General features: G+C 35.1%; 1 protein-coding gene across 1 annotated transcript in view; it reads left to right on the top strand.

Moving 5' to 3' along the window:
- Positions 1-9,759: 9,759 nt before the first annotated feature.
- Positions 9,760-12,623, top strand: part of LOC118194159 (S-adenosylmethionine synthase-like) — a 27,937-nt gene continuing 25,073 nt past the window's right edge. The window contains exon 1 of the mRNA XM_035365357.1: positions 9,760-9,949. Coding sequence (XP_035221248.1) covers positions 9,805-9,949 — 145 coding nt within the window. The 5' untranslated portion in view covers positions 9,760-9,804. The remainder of the gene's footprint in view (positions 9,950-12,623) is intronic.

Here is a 12,623-nt window from a genome sequence, read left to right as displayed (position 1 = left end):
GCTGTAGACAAATATTGTTTCTAATTTAAAACTAAACAGCATTAAAATGGCTATATTGAATTTTACACAAAATACCCCCAAAACTAATTTAATATGAATTAGCATTAAACAACAAACTCATAATAATGGACTCTTTTTAAAGGCATCAAAATGTGAAGAACATTAAAACAAATTACAAATAGTTTCACTGTTGTTTTCAAGATATTTATAAGATATTTACATACTTAACCATCGTTAAATCAATGAGAATATATTTCTTTTCTCACTTGTATAAAAGAAGTAACAATACTTTTTCCAGTCTTTTCAATCTATACTATCCGAATGAATCCCCATACTTGCAAACTAATTCTTACATGCCATATAGCCATGGCTATTTTGTTTTCATTTTCTTATCTCTTGATTTTTCTTTTCTTCCTTTTTCCTATTTTTTTTTTTTAAGCAAAGATTAAAATTTCCTTCCATTTGGCTATTTTTTAGGAAATCTACGAAAAGATCTTTTAATATACCAGTCAATAATTTTGGGCAGTATAAATAGACAACTTTATAGCGCTGAAAAAAATGTAAGTTCAGTTTTAAAAAGCGATGGAAAAAATTCCGTCGAGTTGTGTTAACACTCAGAAAAGTTGAAATGTAAATTAAAAAATTTTCAATTGAGGCTTTTGCAAACGATATTTATATTTAATAACTGTGAGAGTAAAGTTGCAAAAGATAGTGAAAAAAACAAGCAAAATACACTAAAATAGCAAATTTATCATTTACTATATCAAACTAGCAACTTTGCAATGATTACTGTTCTTATACCTCAAGGAATAAGCCTTTACTTGTGCAAATAAAAAAGAACTGACATGTAAAGAACATAACGCTCTGTGAATTTCTTTCATTTTGCGTGAATCGGCTTAGATGGCAGAAGTTGTTCACCCATAACTGTATTAAGTTTCCAGCCTAAATCAGCGCCACAAATTCCATTAAGATTGAAACCTAACTTTTCTAGAATTAACTAACTAATCGCTTTAAAAGCCGAGCTAAACTCTTTAAGAACCAACGGATCATATTACTGTGTTCAATGGAAAACCGGAAGGGTTTGTTTCCTGAATATCTGGTTGTAACGAAAGTTTTCCGCCAAACAAACATCCTTAATAAAGTTAGGAAAAAAAAAAAAACATGAAAGAGGTATCTTTAGTGCGGGTATTAATCACGACCCAAATCTATGATTTTCTGCCAACGTTTTGGTAGTTTTTCAAAGCCTTTTCGCTGTTTTGACTTGATAGCAGCGTCAGCATAGACTGTCATCTCAGTGTACGCCTTAATGCCGAGGGTTTACCCTTTTCCAAATAATGTTTGTGGATAATACAAGGAAATCCCACCAGATACAAAGCGTGATCGTTTTGTTAGCCAAATTACGCTTTGCGACGCTGCTGACGGGTTAAGCAGGTGCAGACCAACCCTTTTTTCGTTCTGTGTTGGTGAAGTAAATCCACTTTCTATCACACGTGACGATCCGGTCCAGAACTTTGTGGATAATACAAGGAAATCCCACCAGATACAAAGCGTGATCGTTTTGTTAGCCAAATTAAAGTCACAAGTGACGATCCGGTCCAGAACTTTGTCCTTGCATTGATATTCGAGCAGATTAATGTAGGCCCGAACAACGTCTGTCTTTATCTGCTTGAGACAACTCATGCGGCACCCAGCGATTGAACGCGTACATCAAGTTTATGCGATGCATAGCGCGACTAACGTCTAACCTTAGCAAAGCTGTCGAGTGGTTGCATACTGATTTTCTTCTACACGTTCTCTCAGGCGAGCTTGATCAACATCAGTAGGTTGGCCAAAGTGTTCTGCTTTTGAATGCCATAGTCCTTGTTTTTGAACTTTCGGTACCAAACCTTCACAGTGACATATGATACAACAGTAGTACCTAAAGCTGCACACATGATTTGGTGACATTCGGTAGCTGACTTTTTGCAATAGAACTGGAAGTAAATGAAGGTTCTAATATGGTAGCTTGATTGCTTCATTTCAGACACCTTGTACTTAATGGTAACGGTGTTTTTTTACAAATTTCACAACAAAGTGTTCTAAAGAAAGTCCCCTTCTTTCAAATGCCAAACATTATTTCTCAAAATGTGATCAAACACGCCAACGCGAACTGTTTGCGCAGACGATATTTGCGGTGGCGGAAAACTTTCGTTAAAACCCGATATTTATTGCAGACATTGAAATAATTGCAGTATCGCTATTCAGCATAGTCCTTATTTAGTTCAATACATTTACACCAGCACTTAACAAGGGCGTAGATACGGTGAGAAATAAACTGTTTCTGACGAGTGCGCAGTCAGCAACTTATGCATCACCGACCGAGTTTCATTGTTATCCCGGAAGTTCACTGTAATACTCAGCTCTCATTTCCAGCGACGATACGCAATAAACATACATACTTCACTATTACTACCTCATATTGATAAGGAAGCTTTTAGCAAGCACTGCGATTTATTTATTTCGTTTTCTGTGTCAAAATTTCGCTTACCCATCTTGCATACGTTGTAGGAAACTTCATCATCTTCTTCATGAATGATGTGATGAACCGATTCAATATTAATGTCTAATAATGATGTGCTTTCCTGATTATAATGTGGTTTCCCCGTACTATGTTTCCCATAGTTAGATATTGTCTTTCGTGATTACTGGAAATGGGTGACAAGAATTCTGCACACTAATGATAACAGTCTTCTTCTCAATCCGCTCATACACTTCTTTGTAGCTTATCCACATCCATCTATCACTGCTCTGAACTCTCATATTACACTCAACGTGTCTAATTTTCCCTCATTAGCTTAATAAAATACCGCAAAAATTCACTTTTCTTGTTAGTGCACTATTGCAAGTGCATCAGCTTCTTGTCAAACTGCTTCCCATTTTTGTACGCATGCCTCAAGCATGCTATAACCGTCTTATGTTAGCTTAGGGTCACTGTCTAATATAATCTGATAACGGAAATGATACTTGCCATATATACGATTTTTAATAAACAAATTTTATTGCTTACTGAATACGCGGATGACGCGGCTATCATCATCCAAGGACGTACGCGAAATGAGTTAGAAGAAAGAGGTAAAGCCGCATGTGAAATTTTCAACACCTTATGCACCAAACTCAAACTCACGCTCTCCATCGATAAATCCGCAGCATTAATTATTCCAAAGCCAGGCACCAACCCAACACGGAAACCCTGTATCAAGCTACAGCAAACCAATATCAAGATCGTTTCTGAGCTCAAATACCTCGGGATTATCTGGGATCGAGGCCTGACGTGGATCCCCCATCTTCAGTACATACGCAGCAAAACAAACGCAATAGCCAGAAAAGCCAAACTTTTCCAAGAAATCAACTGGAGTCAGAATCCTCATATCAACAAAATCCTGTACACAACCGTCATAGAACGCATCTGCTTGTATGCCGCAACAATCTGGGCAAATCCAATGCAGGGCAGAAAGCAAAAACAGCTACTCACTATCCAGCGTCCTTTCGCGCTTATGATATGCAAAGGTTTTCGAACCACTGTGACATCCGCAGCATTAACACTAGCCGGCATCCCTCCCCTTTATCACACAGCCACGCAGGAAGCAGCGACCACCAGGATACTACAACTCAGACAAGATGCCACCTTTAATGGACACACCTTCAGCCCCACCTCCTACGAACACCTAAGGCATCACAGCAGACAACATCCAGGTGACAAAGGAAAAGGAGTCATCATCAGCATCCCAAAAGCTCCCTCTTCAAATATCACAAGCGCTCATCCTGTCTATTATACGGACAGCTCTAAGCAGGACGCAGGAGTCGGCAGCGCCTTCCTTCTTACCCACCATAATGAAGTCATCACAAGCTGGAAGGGCCATCTCCAACCACATAATAGCATCTTCCAAGCTGAGGCACTCGCCATCCTGAAGGCCATAGCACACGCTGCACGCTTCAACTACCGCTCACCCATAATCTGCACTGACAGCCAGTCAACACTACATGCCATAAAAAATCACAGACATACATCACCAATCATCAAAGACATTCAAAGCCTACTGCAGCAGCATCGCTCCAACCCAGCAAGACTCATATGGGTGAAGGCCCATGTGGGCCTTGCTGGCAGTGAAGCTGCAGATGCCCTAGCCAACGAGGCAGCCACCAACCATGAGGCCATAGAAGTGAACCTACCAGCTCCATCCTCCTACCTCAAGTCACAGCTCACACGAGCAACCATTACAGCCTGGCAACGCGACTGGGACAGCTGCGACACTGGGCGTCGCGCTCACATTTTTCTACCAAAAGTCTCAACTAGACGACTCTGCTCCATACCGCCGCTTACCAGGTTTATAACAGGGCATGGGCCCTTTCCCACGTACTATCACAGACATGGCATATCCACCACAGACATCTGCATATGCGGACAAGAAGGCAACCCTAACCACTACCTGTTCGCATGCCCTCTTACCTCGGCCATGCACCTTCCAGAGCCTACCACCGATCTCGATGCCTTTCTCCGTTTCACGGTTAAAAACCGTGCAGTGGTGAATAAAATTTGCCAAATGGTTAACTACCTAGCCACACAGGGTCAAGACGTCTGTCACCCGACTTAAAACGTCCATCGCCGTTCTTCACAGAAGCCCTCAACCGCAGTATACTGAGTGCCTGTGCTAACTGAGCTACGCTAACTGTGCTACGCTAATTGTGCTATAATCTGTGCAACAAACGTGCATAACGGACCTAGCGCATCATATGTTAATTTTTTTTTAAGCATGATATATGCCATGCATGTTTATATCCCTGTTTATTACATATGTGCCCTATGTATAGTAATTTAAGTGTTGGGGTATAGTGTTTTGTATCTTAAGCGCATGCGTTTTGTTCATCTGTGTATTTTGTTTTCAGCATTGCGTTATATGTGTTTATCACAGCATATTTATTTTATGTGTATGTCCAATGTGTAGCGCACTATATGCATCTGTCACTGAATAAGTATTTGCCTCAATGGCAGCACTGAATGTACATTACTATTGCTTCTGTATTGCGCTCGTAATATACTCATGTCTCCGAATTATAACTTATGTGTCACGCATATCGTCTCCTGCATATCTGCATTTTGCTTCTTGTACCTTTTGTATATTTTGCGCATATGAGTACAGTATATGTGTATATGTAATTATTATTGTAAATTGCAAGATTGCAATAATTGCCAGACTGCAATTTATCGCCAGATTGAAATGTGCGCCTGTGTACGAAATAACCAAACTTTGGAAATTGCCATTTGATTTATAATTATGCTATCGCAACAACACTGTGCGCGGAAAATGCTTATATTTGATTTTAATACGTAATGTGTACATTATAATGTTTAATTATGTGTAATTATGTTTACTTGGGTGTTTTAATTATGTTGATGTAATGTTTAATTATGAGTATAATGAAATTTGCGTAATGTGTTTTAATGCGCAATGTATGTAACATGTTTATATCTCTGTTACTTATGTGCAATGGGTATAGTATTTTATGTGTCGGTGTATAGTGTTTCGTATGTTAAGCACACGCGTTTTGCGCATCTGTGTATTGCGATTTGTATCAATTGTGCATGAGTCTTGCTTTACATATGCTTATCACAGCATATTGTATTTTATGTATGTCTAATACGTGTCGCATCATATGTATACCCTGTACAAATACTTGCCTCTATGGCGGCATTGCTCGTACACTACTATTGCTGCTGTACTGCGCGCGTAAATGCTAATGCATTAATTTATTACTTATGCGTCATGCATATCATTTCCTGCGTTTTGTACCTTTTGTATCTTTTGTGCTTATGAGTATTGCATTACATTTGCTTATTATTGCACTTTATATCATTGTATATTGCATTACTTCTATTGCACATCGTATTACCTCTATGGCTTCACTGATTGTACACTCTATGGCTACTGCACTGTGCGCGTAATATGCTAATATCTCCGATTATTACATATGTGTCCTGCGTAAAGTGTTCTGTGTATTTGTGTATTGCGTTATGTAAATTATATGCATATGAATTCTGCACTATATGTGATTATTACTGTATTACTGTATATTATATTACCTCCGTTGCATATTGCATTGCATCCTGTGTCCTACGTACTGCATCCCATGTATCCGTGTACTGCGTCTGGTATCAATTGTGCATATGAGTACAGCATAATATGTGTTTATTATTGCACTTTGTATTATTGTATATTGTATTACCTCTATTGCATATTGTATTACCTCTACAGCCACATTGATTGTACACTACTATCGCTACTGCATTGCGCGCGTTAACATGCTAATATCTCAGATTATCACTCATGTGTCCTGCGTAATGTGTACTGTGTACATGTGCACTGCGTTACGTATCTTCTGAGCATGTGAGTATTGCATTATATGCGTTTATTATTGCATATTGTCACTGTACATTGTATTACCTCAATTGCATATTGTATTGTGTATTGTATTAAGTGTTTAATTGTTTTTGTGTACCTTCTCAAGTGTCTTTAAGTGTTTAGGTGTCTACGTGTCTGAAGCGTCTTAGGTGTTTGAAAGTTATAGGTGTTTTTAGTATTCATGTATTCTTTTTATTTATTTATTTATTTATTTATGTGCACATTTCATGTGTGTTTATGCTCTGTTTAATGTACAAACAAGACTGCCCCACCCACAAATGTACATCAAATTTCAATGTAGCACAATGTCGCCCTTGTATGGCCATGTTTAATCTGAATGGAATATCAATAAGCTCCAGGTGCGGCCTTGTGCGGCTCCAGGGAGTTGTTGCATCTGGTTAGTGGAAGGCGTGGGACATATGCCTGCTTACCCCTGTTAAACACCAGGCGTCCCCGTCCTGAAAGGATAAAAACAATTATGTTAGCGGGAGTGAGTACAAGAGCAGAATGCTAACCTTCTATATTAAGCGAGAGTTTAAAAATCCTTAACAAATGCTCTCGTGTGACTTAAAAATCTGAATCCTTTCATATTTTCCTTTTTTAAGCTGCTTTTTAATACTGTTTTATTCAAACATTTCGCTAGAAATTCGTGATATTAGAAAGAACTAAATTTCGCTGTTAAAAAACGTTAACTACTCCAAGGAAATAAGAACTCTATGAAGCAAAAAATCATTTAGGGCAACATAATTTATACTGTAATGAAAATATTATTAAAGCATCTTCTTTAAATCATTCGGTCCAGTGTTCGCAAGAGCAAAGAGCGATTGAAAAAGAAGCATAGATTCCTTTGATCAGAAATAGATGCGTATGGTTTTGCAACTAGCTTTTTTTTTTTTTTTTTTTTTTTTGCCAGATTTCTCAGCTTCTGATTCCACTATTCTCCATTATCAAGATCTCTACAGGATCAACGTTTTCTAGCAATTCAAGATATTCACAATGACGCGACGGCCGCCAGTCTGTAACAGATACCAGAGAGGCATTTTACCACTGCTCTCAAGAGTATGAGGAGCTCTGGAGCAAGTGTGTAAGCTCCGATTGATTTTATTTCGATAGTGATTAGACTCCTACTAGTGATTAGATAATATACATACATGTATATATATATATATTATGCTAGTGATTAGATAATAAGTTAACTATACTTTAAATTAATCAATCAAGTCTTCTAATTAATTTATTTTTTATCAGAAGATCTGATTTAGATTAAAGTGGTTGGTTATTTTACCAATTTAAATTTTCGTTCTTTCAAAGATGCCGAAAATGGAAGTTTCAGGTTTTGCAAAGGATTCATTCAGGCGATTTTCTAATTGGTTACATACAATAAATATCAGATGTTGGATGAAAATAGTGGTTATTAAGACAAGACATTGTAACGACACGTGTAGAGATAATCAGCACGTAAAGGAGGTTTACGGAAAAAATCATACCTGACTTTCTTTGAAAATTCAACTGCTCTATGAAATTGATATATTTTCGCTAAGATGTCATATTTTAGCGAGGGTATTTTAAAAATTTCAGTCAGCTCTCAATCTGTATTCTTTCCTGCAATATCTCCTTTTCACATAAGGCCTTATACTACAACAAATACAATTTTATAGAATATTTAAATTTTAGTCTATATTATATTTAAATTTATATTTTCTATAGAACATATTTTATAGATTTTTATAGAATATTTAAATTTCTATTTTCTATAGAATATTTAAATTAAAATTTTTTCATTTAATTTATGTAGAATAAATTTCTATAGATCAGAAAGGAGAAATTTAAATTTTAGTTCTATAGAATATTTAAATTTCTATTTTCTATAGAACATATTTTATAGATATTCTATTGAATATTTAAATTTCGATTTGCTATGGAACATATTTTATAGATAATCTATAGAATATTTCTATAGAATATTTAAATTTCTATTTTCTATAGAATATTTAAATTTAAATTTTAGTCAGCTCTCATTCTGTTTTCTTTCCTGCAATAGCTCCTTTTCACATAAGGCCTGATACTACAATAAATAAGATTCTATAGAATATTTAAATTTCTTATTAGATATAAGTACAGAAGACAAACAATTTGATTGATTGATTCAGATACATAAAGTTTAGTTTTTAGGGATCGATTACTTTCTTTCTGGGTAGTTAGCATGTGGCTGTTGATTCTCAGCAAATAAGATTCAGTAGCTTCTGCAAGTAGTTAAGACCACAGACCTGAATTAAATGCAATAAAATTAATTATTCCGAGGCACTGAAAATCTGAAAAGAAAGTGTATTATTTAAAATTAAAAACCTGGTGACAGCAGTTACTTCTCGTGCTTATAAATGTTAATTTTAATTCATTGTTATTATAAACAAAGCTGAACTGAAATTGTATGTTAGATTTTTTTTTACAAGTTGTAGTATTTTTGCACATTTTAGTTTGTTGTTAAATAAAATCAATTCATTAAAAATTAATAAAGTTAATTCGTTTTATTATTACAATGTATATTGTATTCGTTTATTGAATTAAATAAAATTATTATAATGAATTAAATAAAATTAACTCATTACATATAATAAAATTAAGCCATTGTAAATTATCCTCCCGGAATGAATTAATTTCTTTTATTTCCTACATTAGTATTTTTTATCGAGATATAACACTCTGAATGCACTGAAAGGTAGGCTTGAGTAACGATGATGATAATAATAATAGAAACTTTTGATAAACTTAACAATTTATTTTACCTCTGTGCCATTCAGAATTAATAACTATTCATATTATTTTCAAAATGTGTGCTGTGCGAAATATGCTAAGAAAATAAGTTTATAACATAAATTTTACAAGTTGTTGCAGCAGTTAAAAAATTCAATCCGCTATCATGACAGACTTTTTCAAGACTAGATTCTTAGCATGCTTGGAATAGTGGAATTACATAACAGCGTGTTGACCTTTTAAGCGTCGAAATTTCTTCGAAATATCATGGAATGGGGAAGGGTGCGGAAATCCAAATGCGAATATAGTGATAAACGTTAACACTTTTTCTTGCCTAATCGGTAGGTCATCCTTCTCATCATCTCTCTCTTATGTTTCCTTACATATTTTGCTGACCGACATTCAGGCAGAGAAGTTTTGCAAAATAATCATTGTGCCTTTGCAAGAACGTGATCATGCAGAATCTTCTGCCATGCGGCTGTTCCCACATTCTGTCGAAACTGTTTACCAGGTACTGACGCAAGTATTAGATAAGATAACACCGAAGTGCTGCATCACGAGCCCTGTCTCCGTCTTTTCCCTTCCACGCGACCATCGCCGTTCGACGTTTAAATAAATGGCCACCGTTGGAGCTTCTGACCAAACAGAAAACGAAATGGTACGAAACGAGCAACACCGTGTTCACGACGGCTCCAGGGAGCACCATGGTACAGGGGAGACCTTTCTTTTTACTTCCGAGTCCGTAGGCGAGGGACATCCTGGTGAGTTGGCAACAATTGTTACTGAAATGCTTGTGCTGTCCCTTTCTGGCTTAGTATCTACTGCTTCAAAAAGCACAATATTTACAGCTATATGACTGCTAATGCAATTAATTAACAGTTTGAATGGATATATGTTTTTTATTTTGAAAAATAATTTTTATCAACCTGAAAGAAAAGTATTGCAGTACTGCTTGTATTCTACGGATCAGTATAAGATCTAATATTTTTGTTCTTACATTTAAGATTGTTACATAGCACGATCATTTTAGAAACATCAGTTACATTTTCTATCACTTTGCAACTGTTAAAATCGCGAGTTTCCTTAGGAGCAACGTTGTCAACGATAGGGTCGAAAATATAAAATTTTAAAATAATACATTCGGATTACTCTTTTCAGAACCTGATAGATATGCAATGATTCTTTCATCCAGATTCTAGGACCCAAAAAGTCTTCCCAAAAATCAGAAAAAAATTTGCAAAACATAATTCTTTTTAGGAATCGAAAATACCTAAAATTCAGGACACTGTGTAAAATTCGCGTATATTGTTGAACAGTTTTGAAAAATTTCAAGTAAATGTACTTTTTGTATAAATCCTGAGTGAAGTCTGGCTATTTTTATTACAGTGCGGAAATTAGGAGTAATATGATGCTTTGTATTCCCTGGGATGAGAGTTTTCATTGCGATGTTTCTGCTTGAGACGGTCACTAATTTACTTTGCACATTGATAAAACATCATACAATGAAACTCTTCAACCAGGAGTCAGTAGCTTTACCTTTTGCTATTGATCAGCACTCTGAAAAAAAGAAAACATTTTACGGCTGAGGAATTAGCAACGTCATAGATTTAAAAAAATGTGATCAATTGAAAATAATTTAATACAAGAAAATTAATTGCGCTTAATCAGAAGACCAACTCAGGCAAGATTTATGAACATTTTACTTTCTTTCATATGTCTTTTCATATGAAATTTAAGCACTCGTTTAATTAGATTAATGTAATCCTTTCACTTATCCACCACGCAGAGACTTTTAAAATGAAAGAAGAAATGAAAAATGAAAGAAGCCTAGCTAAAATTTTTGTAATTAAAATTCGTAATATCTTAATGTAATTATTGAAACTGCTGTCATAAGAACAGAAACATTACTGATTTAGGATTTTTGTGACCAGCATACTTTCTTGTTAACCTGTTTAATTTTTCAGTTTAAAATACTGTAACCTTTAAAATCATTAAAATTATATCTGATATAATTTTAAATAGTTATATCAGTTAGATATATTTTTTACTATTTATCTAAAGTACTAAAACTGATTTAAAGTACATTTGAATTATAATCTATTCCACTGATAATTTCTAAGAGCATTTACAGCATTATAGTAACTGTAATTGCATTATTGTAAAAATGTTTCTAGCGCAATGCATTACCTACCTGGAACAACATAATTTCCTACTCTTTAATCGTTTTACCTCTCACAAAATCACTAACGACATCCACAGGTTTATTAGTGTTCCATGAATCCGGATGAGAACATTCTGAACTGATATGTCATTAGGTTTGTGTTTTAATTCAACAGAAATTTCAGTTTAAAACTAAAAAAAAATTCTGAAAGCCTTAGGATTTTACATTATTCCCAAACGGGCGTTATTTTCATTTACAGACACATACACGTTTTGAGAGCATTTGGATCAAAAATATTTAAAAGCAGCATATCTTTAGAATTTCCGATAGACAGTCTCGCGTGCTGCAGATAAAAGTAATTATTACCTACAGTGTTGCCACTGCTCGCTTTGAAACTGTTGAATTTTGTAATAAAAAAATCTTTAAAGTTTTATAGAATAGGAATTAGACAAGCGATAGAAACAAACAAACAAACAAACAAAAAAAAAAAAAAAAAAAAAACTATATAAGCAGAAAATTTCAATCAGTTCATACTTTTACCTTAGGAAATTCTTTTTATTCATCCCATAAAAAGTCACTTTTTCATTTTCTGCAGCATCTTTCGTTTCGTGTGTCATTCTTGACGTATTTCTTACAACTTAGTTAGAAAATTACTCCTATGGTGTTAATTATTTATTCATGTTTATATAACGAAAAGTTAATAATTTATTCAATGTTACGTAAACGAAAAGTTAATAATTTCCGCGAACCTAGTGTTAAAATCGATGTAGTCAAATTTCACCAGAATTTTATCATGAGAGAACCGTACGAATTAATCGCAACTGAAAATGAGTTTTACAATCAACTTCCTGTTTTCTTTTGATTGAGCATTTTATACAAAGATATTATTAACATGTATTAATATCGTCCTTTAATTTATATTCGTATGCAGCTGCTTGTAAACGCTGGCATAAAGTCTGTAAATAAAACTATTGCTCATGCCACGAATATTTATCGATTCATTGCCCCCCTCCCCATTATCTTGAAGGGAAATAACAGCCAGCAAAATTCAGACATTTTCGGCAATGTGAGCAGAAATGATAAAAAATAGAGATCAACATCATACTAACTTCCGATTGAGACATCAACACGAAGGTAAAATAACACAGAACAACGTCTAAGAGGCTGTCAAAAACAAAATGTGAACACACATTTTGAATAACTGGCAAGTTTCCTATTTCGATGCCATATTTTTTTTAGCCCAAAGGGCCGGTAGCCCGAAAGGGCTATTAGTT

Source organism: Stegodyphus dumicola, chromosome 2 (assembly GCF_044657685.1).
Source record: "Stegodyphus dumicola isolate Sdum_Otavi_A_Nest chromosome 2, ASM4465768v1".
Taxonomy (NCBI): Eukaryota; Metazoa; Arthropoda; class Arachnida; order Araneae; family Eresidae; genus Stegodyphus; species Stegodyphus dumicola.
This window is presented reverse-complemented; position numbering and strand designations above follow the sequence as displayed.